Below are 23,406 nucleotides of genomic sequence, written 5' to 3' on the forward strand. Positions count from 1 at the left end.
TATAATACTAGCAGTGCTTCAAATTTCTGTGGAAACAGATGTGTTCTCTAACATTTCCAAATGTCCCCTGTAAGAATAGATTTTACCTCAATTAAGAAGCTCTGATGGGCAAAGGACTTGAATTAGACATTTTCCCAGAGAAGACATACAAATAGCCAACAGGTATATGAAAAGGTGCTCAGCATTACTAATCATCAAGGAAATGCAAATCAAAACCGCAGGGAGATATTCTCTCACACCTAAGGTTTTCTGTGAAAATAAGACCTACCCTGAAAATAAGCCCCAGTTAAGATCGTCAGCCAGACGGACGCAGTTAGTACTTTATGACGATGTTCCAGAAGAAGATGACATGACTGTATTTGAATAAATGTAGATTGTTGTACGTGAAAAAATAAGACATCACCTGAAAATATGCCTGAATGTGTCTTTTGGAGCAAAAATTAATATAAGACCTGGTCTTATTTTGGGGGAAACACGGTATTTGAAGGGCTATTATTAAAAAGATGAGATAACAAAGGTTGATGAGTATGGGGAGAAAAAGGAACCCTTGTGCACTGCTGGATGGAATTTAAATAGTTGCAGCCATTATGGAAAACAACATGGAAGTTCCTAAAAAAGTTAAAAATGGAACTACCATATGATCTGGCGATCCCATGGCTGGGTATATTATATCTGCACTCCCACTGGGGTATTGTTCACAGTAGCCCAAATCTGGAAACACCTAAGTGTCCATCAATGGATAAATAAAAGAAAGTGTGGTATACATATAACAACCCTAAAAAAGAAGGAAACCCTGTTATCTGCAACCACATGGATAACCTGGAGGACATTATGCTAAGTGAAATAAGCCAGACACAGAAAAAAGAATACTGCATGGTATCACTTACATGTGGCATCTAAAAAAGTTGAACTCATAGAACCAGAAAGTAGAACAGGGGTTGCCAGGGTCTGGGGAGAGTAGAGAAAATGAGATGTTGGTCAAGGGTACAAACTTTCTGTTATAAAATGAATAATAATTCTGGAGAGCTAATGTACCATATGGTGACTATAGTTAATAATAATGCATTCTATATTTGAAATTTGCTAAGAGAGTACATCTCAAGTGTTCTCACCACACACATACACACCCACAGACACACAAAAGGTAACCGTGAGGTGATGGATATGTTAATTAACTTGACTGTGGTAATGATTTCACAATGTATACATATAGCAAAGCATCGTGTTTCACTTCTTAAATATATATAATTAAAAAAAATAAGCTCTGATAATGTGGATGGATTTTTTGGGGGAGGGGAGTATTCACAAGTTCTCTATTACATAAAGTCAGCATAAAAATGTTGATCTGAGTGAGACTTGCTGATTTTAAATGGTAGACCACTAAAACACTTCCTATAAAATTGGTTAATATTAATCATTAGCATTCTCCTAATACACTTATTAACCCTAAATTCAACACATATTTTCCATGTTGTGTCCTAGAATTTCATTAGAGATATGATAAAATGTCTAGAAAAAGATTGGTGTACTATTTTCTGTATTTCTTTGACCAAAATACAGAAAGAAATGAGTTTGGCTTTAATTGATAAACATGCTGGGTGCTATTAATGATTGCTTCCTTAAAAAAAAAAAAAAAAAAAGTCTTTTAATGATCTATTACAATTTTTCCTAGAAACCTTCAGAATTTATGTCAAAGTCATTAATCGATGAAAAACATTTTTGTTTGTTTCTGAAAAGTGGATTCATGTTTCCCTGACTCTGCTTGTCTCTAACATTTTCACTCTTTTTTATACGTTATCCTAACACATTGATTCGATTACCTCATCAGCATTTATCAATGCTTAGAGATACTCTTTTCCATATATTTTCTCATAAAAATTTTAATTTCCTGAGGTGTGAATCCCATAGCTATCCAGTATCTCAGGTGTTACACATTTGCCTGTCCTGCCCTTTTTCTGAGTTACTCTTCATGAATGTAGTTTTAATTCCCTCACCTGCGTATTATCACCCTGCTCCAGAGTTTCCATTTCTTTTCTGGAAATCTCCACTGGCCTTCTATTTAGTGATATTACACTTATTAAAAGTAATTTCTTACTTTTCTCTATCAAATAATTAATATAGTTCCAATTTTTTGGTTTTGGTTTGAACTTACATTTACAGTTACTCCTTCACTTTTTACATTATTTTCTATATTCTGGCTAGGATTTTTTAAAATCAAAATATACTGCAAGTACCTTCCTCTTTTCCTTAAGCATTTGACAAGCTTGTTTGTGGAAACCAAAGTTTGTTGCCGATGTGTCCAGTTACTCCTCTTTCTGTGGACCATCATTGCAGGTGTTGTTGGTACAAGTAGTATGTGGTATTCTTTGGAACTTGTTGATTCCTCATTCAAAAAGATAGGAATAGCATACACCATTTATTGTTAAACAGTGGGTTTCATTCATTCATTCATTCACTAAGATAGCTGGTTCTGCTCATAGAGGACCTAGATAATGCTGAACGATATGAAATGATTTATTGTGACTTTTCTTATAATATTGTCTCCTGGATTAATAGCAGTGTTACGTAGATTAGAGCATATATGTCCTATAATTAAGAATAAATGATGAGATACAGACCATTCTTAACCTTTCTTAAAATTTTATTGTGAATCGTGTGTATGGGTGTGTGTGTGTGTGTGTGAAGATAGTATGTTATTAAGAGGTTAAATATAAGTGAAACACAAAGACAGATCTAGACAACATCATATATTTTATCTAAATCCCATGAAGTTCAGAAAAAAACAATAAATTATTGCCAACTTAAAGTTCTCGTTTAATTTATGAATGCATGCAGTGCAGTGTGTGTGCCACTTATTTTGGGGAATCTGTAAAGTAAGCTGTTAAACAAAATACCCAATTCTTCAAAGTAAAGTTGAATGACAGCTTGTCAGTTAGACGTGATTGAACAAAACTTTTTTGTTATAATTACTCTTGGTCTTTCCAAATCTATCCTTAGTTATACCACACTATTTAAGAGAAAACAACCTATTTTACTGCAGGTTTATCTGCTGAGATGCTTTCAGTTTAAACACCCCATGGACTTATGCACTAAGTAAACATATTGCCTCATTTAGCAAGAATTTTAAATACAGGGTGACAGAACGGCATCATTAGCGCTCCAAGTCCACTTCACTGTGATGCTCTTAGAACTACTAGCTTCTGTGTTTCAGCTTTTTCTTCAGGCCAACTCTCTTTATGTTCACAAGACAGCTGTTGTGGTTCAGGGCAATCTAGCATATAAGATAATGTTTAGCAATTTCTTTGTATCTCTTTTGAAGAAAAGGAGAACTTTTCCTAGAAATTGCTAGTAGCTTTCCACTCATGCCTTAGTGGCCAGAATTGTAACGTAAGCCCAGCCATAAATCATTCAGTGGAAAGGGGAATGAGTTTTCCCTGATTGGTTCTCGTAGTAGTGAAACAGGATTGATTCTCACCTCAATATAGAATTTGATTCAATGAGCATATGGCTGCACAGAGAAAAGCAGACTCCTGCAGGGAATCCATATTCTTCCAAAACAGAAAGCAAGAGAAAAGGGATGCACAGTTGGTAACCAAGAGTATTAGCCAAGGGAAGACTCATTTAAATATTAGTTATTATTTGTTCTCTGGAATAAGTAGAGAATACTAATTGTTACTACTCTGTAGTACTTTATCCCTTATAGTATACTAGAACTTATGTCAAAGGTACACGCAGAATACTAAGAGCACATTCTCTTGGTACTAAGTCCCTTGGATTCAAAACACACACACCCACACACAGATACATCTATATGTATTTGTGATATATATATATATATATATGTATATATATATATATATATACACACACACACAGACAGGACAGATATTTGTACTATATATACACATATACTATATATACTGTAGTAGATAGTGGCAAGGGTGTTGGGGTAAGTGGACCTCAAAACTTGAGTGAGGAACTTTGTTTAAAACATCTTTACTCATAAACTAAGGTATTTTTAGAAAGAGGAGTTAAGATGAATGGAGATCCTATACACATCCTCTAAAATGACCTTTAACCTGGCATATGTATTGTATTTCTGTTTTATTTATGGTTTCAATAAGAAGAGAAAGCACTTAGTAGATTAAATATCCTCTTACAGTCTTGTCTTCTGTGATGAATACTGATATCATGCCATTTAAGTGATGGTAGCATATGACAATTTTAAATCAATTTAGAAAATAATTTAACATAGTTACATTTAAAATAATTACTATCTACTTTATGAAATAAGCTGTCTCCTATGCCTAAGTAAATTATAAATATGTATAAAATTACACCCCTCCCCTCCAAGAGTTGAAACTCTAGTGATTGATGCAAATATGCAAATAAATATACCACAAGGTAGAATATTATTACTGTCTTAAAAGAGGAACAGAGTAGTAGTTAAAAGCTTAGGGGTTACATTAGACAGATGGGTTAAGAGAATGCATTATGGCAGTATTATTTAAAAATAATTTTGAAGAATAGATGGAAGAAAAAAATATAAAATTTCAAAAGACTTCATGCAATATTCTATGTACAATAAGAGTTATGAAGAAAAAATATCCATGAATGGAAACGTATTTTAACATCCTTTGGAAATGGTCATATTGTTTATTAGTTGCCTAAGACAGATATGAATTTTCAATTTACAAATTGAATTTTCCTTACTGGTTAATGGAAAAAATATATATATATATATTTTAGGGTACATTCTGAATTACATATCCACATTTCAAAAATCTCATTGAGATTGAACTATTTCAACATTTCATTGAGTGTAACAAATTGGAAACATATCAGAATCACTTTAAACTTTCTGTAGTTAGGACACACTGAGATAATTATTTGAAACTAGGTAAACATTCAAACTATGGAAGAGAAGCAGGTATTTAGTAGATGTTGACTACGTTTTCCTGTGTGATAGTATTAACAGATTTTGTGAAATTTTTAATAGAAATTGAATTTTTTTCTCTTATCATCATAGTTGTGATATCTTAGACTGTAAGTAGGTACAAGTCCAGTGTCCATTGGTAAACTAATAAGGAAATTTTATGATATCGTATCACAAGAAGTCTACAGTAAGGCTGCTCCTGGCTTGGCTGACGTATTGGCTCTTTGATCTAATCACGGGCTTAGATACCTGACTAATCCTCAAGCGAGAACCTCCGTGGACCAAAGATGACTGTGGCACCTCTAGATATCACATTATCATGAAACATTCAGAGGCTTTATATTGTTTTATGAGACTGAAGAAATACTTTCTCAGAAGTCCCCAGAAAACTTTACCCTATAAAAATTGCCCCCAAATGCTGATGTTCAGACCAGTATTTGGTAATGGGAATGGTCCAATCAGGATTGGCTTATAGTGCTTGTGATTTACTCGCCACTATTGGTCCTGGGTCTCACAGAGGAGGTTAGGTATAACACAAAATCAAGATTCAGTTAGGAAGAAGGAAGAAGGCATGGCTCGGGGGGTAGGCAACTAATAGTTTCTGCAAATACAGTCTAATTTTTTTATCTTCTTAAACATTATTCCAAAGAGCAGGGAATGTCAAGTATAAATGTTGTGTAATGTAATATTACATGTACGTTTTTGTTTTTAGGAATGAGCATCATTCATGTAAAAGAGATTTAATCATTCCTCCCAGGAAAAATGACTCTTCGCAGGAGTGTACACAGCTAGCGTAGGCAGTTAATCGCAGAGTGCTGGAGCATTACTTAAAAGTTATTACTTTGCTCCTCAGTTTCCTGGTACATAAAATGGGAATGAAGAAACAGTACCAACTTTTACAGGGGTTGTAAGGATTAAGTGTGATTTTCTAATGTGAAGAGCTTAGAAATCTGCCAAAGTCCTCAAGAAATGTTATTTTTATTATGAAGCCATTGCACCAGCCTTAAACAAATGAGAATGTCTTTCGTGGTTGAGAATAATGTGACCTATAAACATGAAGTGCTTGGCACTTCCGTCCTTGGGCATAGAGAATGGTCACTTTCAAACCCTTTGATATATATTAAAAGATTTTGATAAGATGTCAATGTGATATATAAAATATGGGAAATGAGCTATAGATTTATAGATGCATTTTTAAAAAATGGCATTTAGTACCTCATTAAAGTTTGATAGCTTCATCTATTGGAATGATGAGCAATCTCTCTGAAGAGCTGTTATATCTGCAGATACCTGCGTCTGAGAAAAATAAACCATTTACATATAAAGGGGAAAACATTCCAAACAGAGGAACAACAAATGCAAAATGAGCTTGTAGTGTAGATCATGTCACCCTCCAGTACCCACTGTCCCTGTTACGCACCAAGTATATCTAGCATATTAATCAATCCCTCTATTGATTTCTACAACTACTCAGGCCACTGAGTCAAAACCTTTATGTACTTAAAATACTAGTGGAATGCCGAGTGAACACACTATGAGTGTCTTCAGCTGAAAAAGATTCCTTTTTTGGAGCTGGATCAGCTCTAGTAAGATAAACTGGGGCATTTGTTGAACAATGTGCTAATTGATGATTTATCTGGGTTACATTTATGTCTTCATACTTTCTACAAGCAAATGCAATACAGATGCTTCCTAAGTATCAGAGACTCTCCCCTCATGTTTTTCACGAACTTAAATGAAAGGACATCACACGGAGAGAGAAACCAGGTGGATTTTTTTTTGCTTAGATTTCAGCTTTTTTCTTTTTTTTTTTTTAATTAAAATTTATTGTGGTGACAATGGGTAATAAAGTTACATAGGTTTCAGGTGTACAATTCTGTAATACATCATCTGTATATCACATTGTGCGTTCACCACCCAGAGTCTTTCTCTTTCCATCACCATATATTGGATCCCTTTAACCCTCCTCTGCCGCCCCCACCCCCCTCTCTCCTTACCCTCTGGTAACCACTAATCTATTATCTGTGTCTGTGAGTTTTTGTTTCTTCATTTGTTTCTCTTATTCTTTTGTTGTTTCCAGTTTTACTATATACCACATATCAATGAAATCATATGATTCTTGACTTTTTCTGTCTGACTTATTTTGCTTGGTGTAATAATCTCAAGATCCATGTTGTTGCAAGTAGCATTATTTCATCTTTTCTTATGGTAGACTAGTATTTCATCAATCTCAACTCCAGTGCAAACATAAACCTCAGGCAAACAAGTAGCTAATGAAGAGGATCCTGCCCTCTGCCCAACTTTAAATAGTAACAGTTTTCTAATTCAAAAAACCTCTTGGAAAAATATTTCAAGTTTAGAAAGTCTCTGTTAGTAAGAAAAATACCATGGTAGTAAACACAGATAGATTTCTGAAATTGCAAACAACTATCTCCCAGTCCTGCCCTAGAGCTTTCTATCATTTGATTTGACAGGATACTACATATACAAATTGGAAATAAAGCAAATGAAAAATAAATTATAGCAGTTTATCATTTCTTCTGTTAGTGTTTATACTATGCATAAAAATTTTTAGGTAGCTCAAATTGATAGTCAATTTCAATTCATGGTTTTAGATTGATCAAATATATTTTATGAAATGTTCATTACATAACATACTTTCCAAATTTTCTCACAGAATTTATTATGTACTCATGCAATGTACAAAAGAAATAAAAACAAGCACTGTGAGTTTATGTCTACAGAACAGAATAATAATATACAAAAGAGTAGACCTGTGTTTATGTGTGTGTGTGTATGTGTATGTGTGTACGTTATACATTTTTTAAATGTGAATTTAAAAAGCCATCTGTTTATAATTCGTTAGGAAGATTCATACAACTGAACAACGTCTTTTTCATGGCCATAGTTTATTACAATGAAAGGGTGCAAAACAAATCAGGAAAGGGAAAAGCACATGGGGCAAAGTACAGAGGAAACCAGTTGCAAACTTCCAAGAGTCTTTCACAACAGAATCACAAAGGATAGGCTTAATTCCTTCAGCAACTAGTTGTGACAACATGTGTGAAGAGTTGTTTAACCAAAAAGCTAGCTCATTAGAGACTCAGTACTTAAGATTTGTGTTGGGTTGCTGGTCACACAGGCATTCTCCGTCTGATATGTACCAAAATTCCAGACTTCCGGAAGGAAAGCAGATATTAAGCATAAACCACATCATCTGTAACATGTTTTAAGCACCGTGAACCACTCTTATCAGCTAGGGAATGTTGGGAACACTTCTGAAATCCATATTCCCAGATGCCCCGCAAGAGCCCACCTTGCAATCAGACCTTTTTTAGGGTGGTAGGCTTAGCCCTGCCATGTCAATTCTTTTCTGCACAGTGGTTAAAAACACAAGTTTTATAATCAGATAGTCCTGGGCTAACATTTACATTCTACCACTTTTTGCTGATGTGATCTTGAACAATTTATCTAAACACTTTGCACATCTCAGTTTTATTAACTGTTACAAAGATTTAATCAGGCAGTCATATCATTGGATTGCCATGAAAATCATATACAATAATGCACATACAATTCTTAGCACACTGCCTGCAAAGAGTAATAACTCAATAAATGTTGATGAATAATACCAGTATACATGACAGCTACCTTCACAGATCTTAGAATAGAATGTATGAACAATATTCAAACAAATGAAATGGAGAGTAAATTAATGCTTTATTGTGTGTGTGTGTTAGCAACTATAAGTGCAATAGGAGCTCTAAGAGTGGGCAAATCCTGTAATTTGTAAGAACCCACAAAAGCTTCCTTGCCAGAATAAATATTCTTTTGCTAAGTGTTATGGAGCCACAACCACAAAGGACAGTAGTAGCTGACAGAAGTAGCTTTCAGAAGATAAAACCGTAGCTGAAGTATGGTGACAGTATTGGGATCTTTCACCTCTCTCTGATGAAGCTCTCTTTTACAAATTCATAGCTAGAATGAACATGGCTATTACACTTGACACAAAAACTCTTAGAATAGAAAACAGGATCAGAAGAAATAGTCTGATTTAGATGGAATCTGATGCTTCTGTGAATATTTTGGAAATAAGACATTATTATTCTTACACACCATTTTTTAAATAATTGCTTGACAAGTAAATAAAACGAAGAACTTGGATGAACAATAACTGCTCGCTTAGATATGGGCTCAGATATAACTCTTATCAGGTAGAGAATTCTCTTTTTTGACATAACTAATGATTAAACTTCACGATTACTTGAAAAACACATGCTGAATAAAAGCTTCCGGAATGACTAAATGAATGAATGCATGAGCTCAAAATATAATTAGGCCTATGATTCATTAAAAAGGGACCCCCGTGAAGCTAGCTCATGTTTAATAAAAATCACATGTGATGAGAATTTATTGATTTATTTTTTTGAAATTTCATCTGTCTTTTTAATACAATAAACTAAGCTGCTTGGAGGATGGAGCGAGGTAATGGATGGTGTTGTGTTTTACAACTAATGTTAGATGCCTCTTCAAGCTAATGCACATTTAGATGTTGTTCACAAAATAAATATATTTTTATATCATAATTTTAATTTTTATCCACAACTATTACAAAGTAGAAATATTTTATGACATTTTATAAGTATTTAATATTAAGGACCAAGGAGCTTTGATTATTTCCGAATAATCACTTATAAAATATTTTTTTTACCAGAAAAAATATTATAGATGAATTGTATATCCTTACAAGATATCATTTAACTAATGTATATAACTTAAACTAAAATTATTTGTTAAAATTAGAACTCTTACTGTATCTTGACTGCTGCCAATGTAGAAATTATCAAAACCTCCTCAAAAAAGAAAAATAAAAAATGTCAACCCCTCTAAACTTTTTCTTTAGTGAATACCCTGAATTACTCACAGTAATGGGAGAAAGCCTTAATGTGGTTATTCCAATCTATAGATATAATTATTTCCTATAAATTGCAAATTTAGCTGTGATTCATAGCCTATGTTCCACTTTAAATTTACACATTTTGGGCAGACACATTTATAAAATGTATTAATCCATTTGTTAGTTATCCAGGCACCACATACTCATAGAAAATAATATACATAATATCAATGATCCTGAGAAGAGATTGTTGTTATTAACCTAACTGGAAAATGCCCTTTAATTAATTCTGATCGTCTAGTATTTATCAAAGCATCCATCACCATTCTTAAAATAATTTGTTGATTATTTCTTCCTCCAGACTATAATGCATTGAGGATTATAGTTGTGCTTTTTGTTATTTTACCGTTGGTATGTATCAACTAACTTTATACTAAGAGCTCAAGAAATATTGAAGTGATTTGAGTTGAATTGAATTGGTTAAATAATTTTAAGAAGACCAGTGTCCCTCGTTTCAGATAAAATATAATTTTAAATTAAGAAGGAAATGTCAAATCAAATCATTTACAAATTGACAGGTTTCATAAAATAGTATTGACTTTCACTGACTCTAAGGTAGCCTCAGTGTTCAGTTGCATTATTCTATAAAACACCATTGGAAAAAAAATGCTATGCATTAAAATAAGATGCAATACTTTATTTATATTTAGAACTTTAACTTTATAATTAGAAAAAGTATTTTTTATATAGTTAAACAGATTATTTTAATAACTCCTGAATATTTTACACACACACACACACACACACACACACACACACACACACACTGGAAAATGTACGTCAAATAAATTGAGTCCCGCATTCCAAAACCTTCTTCCCATCCAGTATCTAGCGCTTCTAAATTAGTTTTTGAGTCTGAGTCCTTGATGTTCATGTTTCACGCAGAAGATTGTTTTCTTTGCTGGTGAGGAAGTACATTTTAATTGAGAGATCCACCATTTTCTCTGGTAATTTCATTTAAACTACTGCATCCATTTGGTAAATTTGATGCTGGTACTTTCTTGACCTTAACAGAATGTGTCAACAGATGATTTTTCAGACAATAATGAGGATTCCATTTTACTTTTTCAAAATGTCCTTAAATGGTTGGATTTAATGTGAGATATTATCATTATCCAACCAAAATAACAGAAATAACAACCAAATTTAAGCATGCATAGGCCATGATAGCTACATTACTACCTTGACTGCCATCTGATGGACAGGGATTTTTAAGAGACCATTAAATGTAAGACATCTTTATTTCTAATATAATAAGTTATGGAAACAATTGGTGTCTTAGAATCAAAGAAATGTGGTATTAAGGAAAAATCAGGAATTTGATCCAAGATGGCAGAGTAGATAAATGCTGTGCTTGCCTCATCCCATAAACACATCAAACTTACAACCAAGGTATATATCAACCAACCTGGAGAACCATCTGAAGTCTAGCTGAACAGAAGTTTTATAAATAAGGATATAAAGAAGAAGCAATGTCATGGCTTGTAGGAGGGGTAGAGATGTGAAATGGTCTGGCCCCAAACCTCCGTGTGGTGGTTGAGAATCGGGAGGGATATCTTAACTAAGGAGGTTCCCCCTGGAGGAGTGAGGGATCCCAACCCCATACAAGGATCCCCAGCCCAAAGTACTGGTGCTGGGAAGAAGAACTCCCACAACATCTGGCTGTAAAAAAACATTTGGGATTGCAACTAACTGGGTGGGATAGAAGGCTGTGAGAAACCCAGACATCCTCTTAAAGGGTCTGCACGCAGACTCACTCACAGGTACTCACCCTGGGCTTTGGTGGAAAGACAGTGACTCAAGGGGTGGAAAGACTGACTTTGTAACTTTGAGGTGAGGACTGTAAGGAGAGTTGCCATTTTCCCTGTGTGGGCTCTCTCTCCCATGAAGCCAGCAGGTGGGCACCATCTTTCCTTTGATGAATCCTCCCTCCACTCCTAGGGCCAAATCTGAATCTGAATTAGTCTAGTGAGCTCTGTTCGCTCCACTCTGGTGACTCATTGAGACTCTGCCACACCCAACTCATATACCACAGGAGGCTTTATCAGTGGCTGAACTTTATGGGAGACAGTAGGTGGCAGCAAGCCTTGGAGTGTCCTGGCTTTTTGTGGAGCTACTCCAGGCCTGGTACTGGTGGCGTCCATCCTTGCTTTGCAGCATGGTCTTTCCCATGCACCTCAAAGTCCAGCACAAGAAGCGACCAACTGTGGATTGCTTTGTAGTTCCTACCAGGTAGTCCCCGTCTAGTCACAGGCAGTGGTCATAGGCAGTGGCTGATCTGGACCTGCACCAGAGCACTTCCCAAAAGGCTGCAGAACCAAAATACTTGGAGGTTGGCTTCAGACCACAGCAGAGTACCTCTGAATTACGCCCACAAATAACATACCTGAAAGGTAGTCTCAACAGACACCAGAGCTAGCTGGGGCAAATCCCACTCCATGGGGTAAGCCAGCTACACCGTAGCCCATAAGTTGTGGACATGTCTAAACCACCCAGCCAGTTAGTCTGAGGGTCAATTCCATGCACTGATGTGCCAACAGCAATCAAGGCTCAACTGTAACAGGAAGGCACAACAACCCATACAAGGGACACTCCTGGAGCACCCAGCATGGGAGACTGTGCCAGGGCCCCACAGGGCCCCTACTACATAAGGCCACCTGGCAAGACTAGAAGACATAGCAGATCTACCTAATACATAGAAACAGAGAGAGGTGGCCAAAATGAGGAAACAAAGAAATATATCCCAAATGAAAGAACAGAAGAAAACTCCACAAAAAGAACCAAACAAAAGGGAGGCAAGCAACTTACCAGATACAGAGTTGAAAACACTGGTTATAAGGATGCTAAAGGAACTTAGTGAGAACTTCAACAAAGAGATAGCAAGCATAAAAAAGGACACAGAAACCATAAAATGGAACCAGTCGGAAGTGAAGAATACAATATCTGAAATGAAGAATGCACTAGAAGGAATCATTAGCAGACAACATGAAACAGAGGATTGAATCAGTGATTTGGAAGACAAAGTAGCAGAAAATACCCAATCAGAACAGCAAAAAGGAAAAAGAATTTTTTTAAAAAATGAGGATGGTTTAGGGACCTCTGGGACATCAAGTCTAACAATATTTGCATAAAAGGAGTAACAGAAGGCAAAGAGAGAGAGCAAGGAATTGAAAACCTGTATGAAGAAATAATGACAGAAAATGTCCCTAACCTAATGAAGGAAATAGCTATACAAACCCAGGAAGTACAGAGAGTCCCAAACAAGATGAACCCAAAGAGGCCCACACCAAGATACATCATAATTAAAATGACAAAAGTTGAAGACAAAGAGACATTTCTAAAAGCAACAAGAGAAAGTCTGCTAATTACTTACAAGGGAGCTCCCATAAGTTTGTCAGCTGATTTCTCAATAGAAACTTTGCAGGCCAGAAGGGATTGGCAGGAAATACTCAAAGTGATGAAAAGCCAGGACCTACGATCAAGAGTACTCTATCCAGCAAGGCTATCATTTTAAAATTGAAGAAGAGATAAAGAGCATCGCAGACAAGGAAAAGCTAAAGGAGTCAATCATCACCAAACAAGTGTTACAAGGAATGTTAGAGGGACTTCTTAATGGAGGAAAAAAAAAAGATTAAAAATGTGAATAGTAAACAACATATTTATATGCAATAACTATGTATTTATCAACACTTTGTTTCAATGTAAATGGATTAAATGTTCCAATCACAAACATAAGGTGGCTGAATGGATAAGAAACAAAAGCTTTACATATGCTGTCTATAAGAGACTCATTTCAGAATTAAAGACACACACAGACTGAAAGTAAATGGATGGGAAAAGTTATTTTATGAAAATGAAGACAAACAAACAAACTGGGGTAGCAATACTTATACAAAACAAAATAGATTTTTCAAACAAAGACTGTAACAAGAGACATAGAAAGACCCAGTAATCCCACTGCTGGGTATTTATCCTAAGAAACCGAAAATGCCACTTTGAGTGGACATGTACATCCGTATGTTCCTTGTAGCGTTATTTACAATAGCTGAGATGTACAGGCAGCCTAGATGTTTTTCAATGTATGAATGGATAAAGAGGAGGTGGCACATATATACAATGGAATATTGTTCGGCCATGGGAGGGAATGGGTTCCTGCCATCTGCGGCGGCATGGATGGATCTGAAAAGTATTGTGCTGAGTGCAGTATGTCAGACAGAGAAAGACAGATGCGATATGATTCTGCTTATATGTGGAATCTAAAGAATAAAATAAACAAACATTCAAAACAGAAACAAACTCATAGATACTGAGAATATTTTCATGGTTGCCAGATGGGAGGGGACTCGAGGTGGGCGAAAAAAGTGGAAGAGATTAAGAAGTACAAGTTGGTTATTACAAAGTAGTCATGGGAATGTAGGATATAACATAAGGAATATAGTAAATAATATTGTAATAACTGTATGGTGTCAGATGGATACTAGATTTATCAGGGTCATAGATGGGATGGGATTTGAGTGACAGGGTGAAAACGGTGAAGGGATTAAGAAACATAAATTGGTAATTACAAAATAGTCATGGGAATATAAAGTAAAGCATAGGGAATATACAGTCAATAATATGGTAATAACTATGTATAATGCCAGGTGGGTACTAGACGAGTCAGGGGGATCACTTCTTAAATTATACAAATGTCTAACCACTATGCTGTACACCTCAAATTAATATAAAACAACACTGAATGTCAACTGTAATTGAAAATTTTAAAAAAGGGAGGGGGAAGATGACAGGCAATAAGAAGTCCAAGTTTCCAAGTATAAAACAAATGTCATAGGGATATAATGTACAGCATAGGGAATATAGTCAATAATACTGTGATAGCGTGGTGCAGTGTCAGATGGTTGCTGGACTTATCATGGTGATCACTTCTTTAAGTATATAAATATTTAATAACTATGGTGTATACCTAAAACTGATATAAGGTTGTATGTTAGCTATATTTTTTAATAAAAAATATTTTTTAAAATAAAAATCATAGTGGGTTATAATTAAAAAAATTTAACTCTAAGAGCATGTATTGTATGTTTGCATGCTCACACACATTATTATTCTAAAAAAATAAAATTCTAACACAAGTCATTTATATAATCCCTAGATTTTTGTTACATAAATTTACCTGCACTTAAGATATTTAGACAGTTTAGCTATGTGTTGTTGAAGAACTTTTCCATCAAAAGTTGAATGACTATGTTCATGAAAAACTGTATGTTAAACACTTCTAACTTACGATTTTCTGTGCTTTCACATATATGGTTAAAGATAACCAGTCAAACTGATTGGAAAGTATTGAAAAATCTTCATTATATTCTATGTGAACTATTATTTTTCTTTGGTCATTACAATACGCTTTCTTAGCCTTCAAAATGAACAAATATTAAAAATAAATGACCCAGTAACTGAGTGTTTCTTAATCTCCTCTCTCCCTCAGGTCCCATAAGTAGTGTTTTGGTGAATAAATATGGTAGCCGGCCAGTGGTACTAGTAGGAGGCTTGTTATGCTGTCTGGGAATGGTCACAGCGTCTTTTAGTACCAGCGTAATAGAGCTTTACCTCACTGTCGGATTCGTTGGAGGTAAGTTTTGTTTTCCGCTTATTGTCTTCTTAACACTTACCATGTTTCCCAGAAAATAAGACTGGGTCTTGTATTAATTTTTGCTCCAAAAGATGCATTAGAGCATATTTTCAGGGGATGTCTTATTTTTCAATGTACAACAATCTACATTTATTGAAATACAGTCATGTCATTTTCTTCTGGAACATCGTCATGACGTACTAAATGCTTTCATCTGGCTGATGATCTTAACTGGGGCTTATTTTCGGGGTAGGTCTTATTTTCGGGGAAACATGGTATGTTGCTTTCAAAGCTCTGTAGGAAGCATGAACAATAGAACATTATTGTTTTCTCTGAATTTCCTTTTTATAGCAGATGTGATCTTAAATTATTTTAATCCAGTACATTGAGATACTAGCTATTGACGTCCAATTAGACTCATTTCAAGTAATGGAAGAAGAAACAAGTTATCAGACATGTGATGTGCTATGATATAAATATCGAAAACACAACAGCTTTGGTCTGCTTTTACTGTTTCACCCTTTTCTCTTTAGCCAGTTAAGGTGGTTTTGTGGACAGAGACTTTCTGGCATATAAATAGTTTTATTTTTAAAAGTTCATTTTTCATTGCTTGTTACTATTTAGAGTATCTGACATATCACTTAGAGTAGGTTAAAATGGTGTCAAAAAGATGTTTTTCTGGATGCACTATTCAGCTTTAACAATAGAGTTATTGGAGTCTGTTTTCTGATTATTTGTAGAACTCTGTATTGCTACCTCATTTTTTTCCTTACTGGAGGATTCTGTTTAAAAGCTCCTAAGGCACATTTCCCATTAAACACAAATATTTTCAAATGGCATACTGTCATTTGATTATGTAATAGTTGTTTCTCATGTATAATGTCTCTAGACCTCAAACTGGCTGTACTATGTAGTTTGGAAACTACTTTTATTAGCCTCAACAATAAATTGAATCAAACAGATCTATACTCAGTTTTAAGAAAAATTAGACTTTAATATGTAAAGGAATTAAATATTTTTCTTATGCCCAAATATAAAAAGACAAATATATTTCTCCTTTTATCATGATTTTAGATCAGTCTAACCTAGGACTTATGTATCATTTGATGAAAAAAAAATTAGATGTATTAAAGCCCGCAGTCAAGATGTTAAAATCTTTCTCTTTACCTGGTGGCAACTCTTTCTTTTTGATATGATGAAACACCTTTTGTAAATGAAAATCTTATTATAGTTAAGAATTGTCATAGTGAGAAAATACTCTGTCCTTCGTGCAGAAATACTATATATTGCATTTAACCATAGAAGTCAGACTGGGCCTACGAGTAGATGCATTAGGGAAAAGATGATTTTGATATCACTGTATCACAAATAGCAGCAGCATTATATGTTATTCTAACTTCAATTCCATTCCTTTTGATCTTGAAGGCCTTGGTGCTTCTAAAGTCAACCACTAAATATACCTACACAGGATTTATCTTTTTTTTTTTTAATTAAAGTTTATTGGGGTGACAATGGTTAGTAAAGTTACATAGGTTTCAGGTGCACAATTCTATAATACATCATCTATATATCACATTGTGTGTTCATCACCCAGAGTCACTTCTCATTCTATCACTATATAGTTGATCCCTTTTAAGATTTATCTTAAGCCATTATCAGCCAATATTTTTGGTATCTGATATCAGACAGGTCTTGTTTTTAAACCTAACTCAGCACATATTAGGTTTGTGATCATGAGCAAATTAACCTCCTTATGCCTCAGTCTCTTTGTGTTTAAAATGGAGAAAATGATAGGTCTTTGGGAGTTGTTGGAATGATTAATGTAACAAATTGATATAGAGTACTTTACAGAGTACCCAGCATTTTGTTACTTTTAAATAAATGTGAACAAATAATGATAATCACAATGTCTGTTATAAAACATCTTACAGTTCTAGAATTTAGTTTTTTGGCAAACCCTTATTTTAGTTGTTGAGGGAATTAGAGCTTAAGAAGTCTAAGTGTTTTGCCCAGTAGTACACATAGTTAAGTAGCTGAGACAGATTTAGGTCTTTTGATTTCACATCTCATGTTTGCTTTGCCATGCCAGAATAGGAATTAGATGACTGATATCTCCTAAGGAGAACTTGGATTAACATCTGAAGGCAAAATTTCAGGTGACAGAATGGAAATGGGGGGAGATAGCACAAGATAAAGAAACTTAAAACACAATTCAAAACACAATTCCTGGGTTTTCATTTCGGTTCTTCTACTTACAAGCTGCTGGTCAGTTTCATTATTTTTAAGTTGGATCTAATTCTATTTTTTATGAGATAGATTCAGAGATCATACTGCCCTGTTACTCTCCAAAGCATGTTCTTGGTTCCTTTCAGTTACCTTTTAGAGACCCTCCTACCCAGAGAAAATACTTGTATTAAATGTTTGCAATAAGTATTTGTAATCAGAACTGAGTGTCCCAGAATCTAAACACTTAACCACTTCATAATATTGTCTCAATTTACATAAATTGGTAAATGCAAAAAAATTTCCTACTTCTATGGCCCCTAAAATAATATAGAGTAAGACCTAAGCTAAAGGGGAAAGAGAGATAAGTTTATATAAATCATTTTCATGTAATTTTTAAACAAGCGTATTCATTACATTGCTAAATAGTACCTTGGCGAGCTATAAGAAGCAATTCATTTTTCAAAGGCTATACTTAGCACTGCCAAGGAGTTCCCTAGACAGTAGGAACTTTTGACTTTTATAAACAATAACGTTTAATCTCTGAAATAAGAATATATTTGAAGCCAAAAAATTATATTTTATTTAACACACATGTGCATCTATATTCATGAAATGTGGAATGTGCGGGATGTAGAGCATGAAATTAATGGCATGACTTTATTATTCCTTTTTATTATTTGCATGGCTTTGAAAGAATGTCTTTGGGGAGACCTAAGACTGTTTATAAGGGACAAAGTTTTTAGTCTGTTCAACTCTGAAAAGAAGGCATTCGCATTTTAAATGCAGGCTTTCCCACAAGGGAAAAATATCTATCCTATATATGTGTATGTAAATAAAGAAAGGTTAATTTATCTGTGGAACTAAATGATAGTAATTAAGAACTAATAATTTTGTCCTAGTTTCAACCTATTCTACGATTATTGAAAAATCAGTAGAAGTTCTTGGTTTTATTTTTGTGCTTTAAAATGAAAGGAATATGAAACTGTCATACATATCAAGTGTCCAGTTATGGGAACCTTTTAGTTTATGCGCCATTCTATTGATATTTATAATTAGGAAAATCACTACCTGCTGTTGCATTTTTAGGTCTGCATTACCCACTTAAATGTACATTTTGAAAAAGTAATTGATTTTGTGAGTGGCATAATGTTTGTGTTTTTCTTCTTTTTGTTTTGTTTTTCTCAGGTTTAGGTCTAGCCTTCAACCTGCAACCTGCCTTGACAATCCTTGGCAAATACTTCTATAAGAAACGACCCGTGGCGAATGGACTCGCCATGGCAGGAAGTCCTGTTTTCTTAAGTACCTTAGCTCCTTTCAATCAGTTCCTTCTTAATACTTACGGCTGGAAAGGAAGCTTCTTGATTTTGGGAGGTATATTTTTGAACGCCTGTGTGGCTGGGTCCCTCATGAGACCCGTTGAACCCAAACAAACTAGTAAGTCTAAAACTAAGGTTTGCGTAAGAGCAGATGATTCAAGTGTGAAGAAGAGCCACATGAAGAAATCAACATGGGAAAGAATTAATGAGTATTTAGATTTTTCCCTCTTCACGCATAGAGGATTTTTGATATACTTATCTGGAAATGTCATTATGTTTCTAGGATTTTTTGCTCCCGTTATATTCTTGGCTCCATATGCTAAAGACAGAGGAATTGATGAGTATTCTGCAGCCTTCTTGCTGTCTGTGATGGCTTTCGTTGATATGTTTGCTAGGCCTTCCGTAGGGTTAATTGCAAACTCCAAACTTGTTCGACCCCGAATCCAGTACTTCTTCAGTTTTGCAATTATGTTCAATGGACTGTGTCATCTTCTATGCCCACTGGCAGAGGACTACACAAGCCTGGTGCTTTATGCTGTATTTTTTGGCCTTGGATTTGGGAGTGTTAGCAGTATCCTCTTTGAAACTCTCATGGACCTTGTTGGTCCTCAAAGGTTTTCCAGTGCTGTGGGACTCACCACAGTCGTGGAGTGTTGCCCAGTTCTTCTTGGCCCTCCTCTTGCTGGTAAGAATATTCCCCAATAAGGAAAGCAAAAAGCATAAAGTCAATAGCCATTAGTCTAGACTTTCTTTGTAGTATATAATATGGTTTGTAATAATAAATACTAATAGCCTGAAAGACTATGGGTGTGCTAATTTTAGGTTTTATTATGTATTTTTAAACTTTGTAATTAATTGATTTCATGCCTAAATTTGTTTCAGAGCCGAAACCTATGTACTTAAGAATTTAAGTTAGACTGATAATTAGTAGCATCATTTTCAGGTTTTTACCCAGATCAGTTATTTTGGGCTTTTAAAAAAGTATCATAAAGTTAAAATGTCACTTTTTCTTTATTTTATCATTGGTGAATAGCTTTCTCTTCTGCTTATATTAAAATGAGTCAAAATTTTAAAATAATGCTCTCAAAAGGACAGGATCTATTTTCGTAGTGGAGTGCATTGATTATATTAATATGGAACTTTTTACATACCTATGGAAGAAATACTTTTATAATATCACTGATAAAAACATCTGTACTATCTATATCTATATCTATATGTCCATCATGGCTGTCCTCTGGTATCTAGCACAGATGTTGTGGGTGTTATGTCTCTCAGTGTGGATATACCATGGCACCAAAACTGTTGTCAAAAAGGGTGAAAACCAATTGGTCTTATTTGTTAGCCTCTTGATTATATAAGACAAGTACAATAGACCTATCTTCTCATACAGAGGCAATTTTACCAAATGGGTTTTAGAAACCTATTCATGAGCAATAAAATTTGCAGTATCAACAGAGAAAATTGTATTTCACCAGCCATGGTGGGATTAAAAAAAAAAAAAATCAAGTCAGGTCAACAGATGTAGTGAGTAGGCTCTAAGGATAAAAATAAAGGAATCTGATTTGGCTACTTCTACTTGAGCTGAGAACCTGTATCAATAATATTGACATCAATTTCAGTGTCCTTGAATGCTTATTGTGTTAATAATGCCAAACAATTGCACCAGTGGTGCCAATGGCAGTAATTGTTCTGTGGCTGTCTGTTGAAGTTCTAAGACTGTAGCCATAATATATCCATTCTTTTATTTCATCCTTTTTCTGCCTTCTGCTTCCCCTGACACTCCATGACTTTCAGACTGGTTTCTCCTCTACAGCATTTGGTATCAGCTAGAGTGGTGTCTGGCATATCTTAGGCACTCTAAGTAATTCTGAATGAGTGGGTATCGTTGTAGTTACTTCTTACAGTTGCTGTTCCTCCTACTACTCTTATCTAGGAAAGCAGCAAAAAGTAGGGAGAGTGTGATTTTTATTTTTATTTTTTTCAGCCCAAACTTTTACTGATGCACTCACAAAGAACTGAAGCTTTAGTTTTGGAAATCATATGTGGTTTCTTGAGGATGATAAAAAATTCCCCAGTCAGAAAGTATGTTGAGATGGCAGCCTAAAGTGATATTCACTCTGATGGTTATGTATTTAGAAGTATAACAATCATTGCATGGATAGAAATATTTGACTTATAATGGAAAATTAAATTGTGCAGTTTCTGTTAGGCTTATGTATATGTCATATTTACTCAAATAAGCCTATTCCACCATTTACCTAATTAAAACAGGGAACTTTATTCAAATAGATAATTTCACACATAGCAAAATTTAATACTGAGCCGCTGACTAGATTTTAGTTAGAATGAGAGAGATGATGACTAAACAAATAGGTCTATATCAGAATCTCCTGAGATACACAAATGATAAACAATATAGATTTATGTAAATTGAATTTTGCTGATAATGGTGTTAACAATTAGGTACCTGCATAAGCAAGAGGCAAAACTGTAAATTGAAACATTTTAAAAAGTCAATGAACCTTCAGATGATTTGGCAGCAGGCTAGTTCTTCAATGTTGTCAAAATCGAATGGAATAAATATTTTCATCCTGAGTAGTTTGGCCTTAATAATTTAGATTCATGTAAAGTAAGCAACAACAACTGTGATTAGCCCAAGAAGTGACATAAAAATTAAGAGGTTTGGTGAAGCCATTTGAAAGAGTAGTTAAGAATATCACATTCAGAGAAACATGGTTAAAATCCAGATTCTGCCACTCACTGGCTCTGTAAAAATTGTTTAGCCTAGTGCTGGCCATAGAAAAAGCATTTGGTAAACATTATGCCCTTCAGGAGCTTTATAAAAGCCTTTGGGTCTTTCCTAAAGAACGTAATGTTTCCCTCTTTATTGAAAAGCTAGGCAGCATGGAAAGGATGAAGTAATGTTAATGTGTTTCCTGTAAATACATAGAGAAATATATCTATTTCTACATTTACAGATACAAAAAATGGACCTCCTGCATGTATGTATTTATGAATATGTACCTCAAAACATATATATACTTACTTTCTCTTGGTTGTAGATTTTTATTCAGGGAAATCGTTTTCAAGAATTTTAATGTGCTGGTAATATGAATATAATGCTGCATGCATGCCCTTATTTGCGTATATAGAAGTCATAATCTAGAATATTTGTTTTATTTGTTAAAGTCTCATTTATATTAACTTAAATAAGAAATAAGTACATACTTTGTGGAAGAATTTATTTGAAACTTTTATCATTTATGACTCTTTTATTATGCTACCTTAAAAGATGCTTTTTGTCTCTTAGGTAAATTGGTGGATGAAACTGGAGAATATAAATACATGTATATAGCCTGTGGAGCTATTGTGGTCCTAGCAAGTGTGTGGCTGCTCATTGGCAATACTATAAACTACAGATTGCTTGCAAAGGAAAAGAAGTTGGAAGAAGAAAAGAAGAAAACGCATAAACTTGAATCTGGAGAATCTGAACCCTTGAGCAAGTCTAACCAATATGATGCTAAAGTCCAAAGCATGAGAACAGGGAGTAATCCCTCAGAAAGAGAAACTAATATATAACAAGAATCACACCTCTGATTTCAGTGTTTATGATTTTCTTAGGAGTATTTTTTCCCCCAAAATATCTGAAAGGTTCTTAGTTGAAATAAGGCATCATAATTAAGGATGGAGATGAGATTTTCCTCAATGGATAATTTTAAATGTTTCATTTTTAAAATTAATTTGGGCAGTAAAATTTTGAGATTATGTACATATAAAAATCAATGTAACCGATTTGTTTCCATACATAACTCTGGTTGTGGTCGTTAAAATAATTTTAAAGTCTATGGTTTAAAGTCTTGGTTATAGAGATCTGAATTCCAAAATCCTGGTTTAAGTAGTTAGAAGGACTATGTTTAATCCTATAAGAATGCCCTCTCCACATTTCATTTTTTATTTGATATTAAAGTGTGAGATGGAATTAAGGGAAAATGAATTTTACACACACCCATGTGCGCATAGACTATCTGGAGAACAACAGACATATAAGTTAAAAAAAAGTATTGTCACCGTACTACTTTTATTTTTTAACTTAAAAAAAAAATCCATGGAGAAAAAAAAAGTATTACATCTGCATAGTACTTTGCAATGTGGGTTTTAAAGATAAGGACATGGATGAAAATGGGATGATCTTATTATGAGAAAATGCAACTACTGTTGTAAAAAAAAAAAAAAGCATTCGCATGTTTATAATAAAATTGAAGAAAAGAAGATACTCCATTTTAAGCCATTATTTCTGAGCACTGTTAGATTTGATTAATGCCGGCACATGATTTCTTTG

General features: G+C 34.4%; 1 protein-coding gene across 4 annotated transcripts in view; it reads left to right on the forward strand.

Moving 5' to 3' along the window:
• Positions 1-23,157, forward strand: part of SLC16A7 (solute carrier family 16 member 7) — a 153,132-nt gene extending 129,975 nt beyond the window's left edge. For all 4 annotated transcript variants that reach the window (XM_033117194.1, XM_033117196.1, XM_033117197.1 and 1 more), the window contains exons 4-6: positions 15,379-15,522; positions 18,934-19,749; positions 22,378-23,157. In XM_033117194.1, the coding sequence (XP_032973085.1) occupies positions 15,379-15,522; positions 18,934-19,749; positions 22,378-22,646 (1,229 nt within the window). In that variant the 3' untranslated portion in view covers positions 22,647-23,157. The remainder of the gene's footprint in view (positions 1-15,378; positions 15,523-18,933; positions 19,750-22,377) is intronic.
• The last annotated feature ends 249 nt before the right edge of the window (positions 23,158-23,406 follow it).

This window comes from Rhinolophus ferrumequinum, chromosome 10 (assembly GCF_004115265.2).
Source record: "Rhinolophus ferrumequinum isolate MPI-CBG mRhiFer1 chromosome 10, mRhiFer1_v1.p, whole genome shotgun sequence".
Classification (NCBI taxonomy): Eukaryota; Metazoa; Chordata; class Mammalia; order Chiroptera; family Rhinolophidae; genus Rhinolophus; species Rhinolophus ferrumequinum.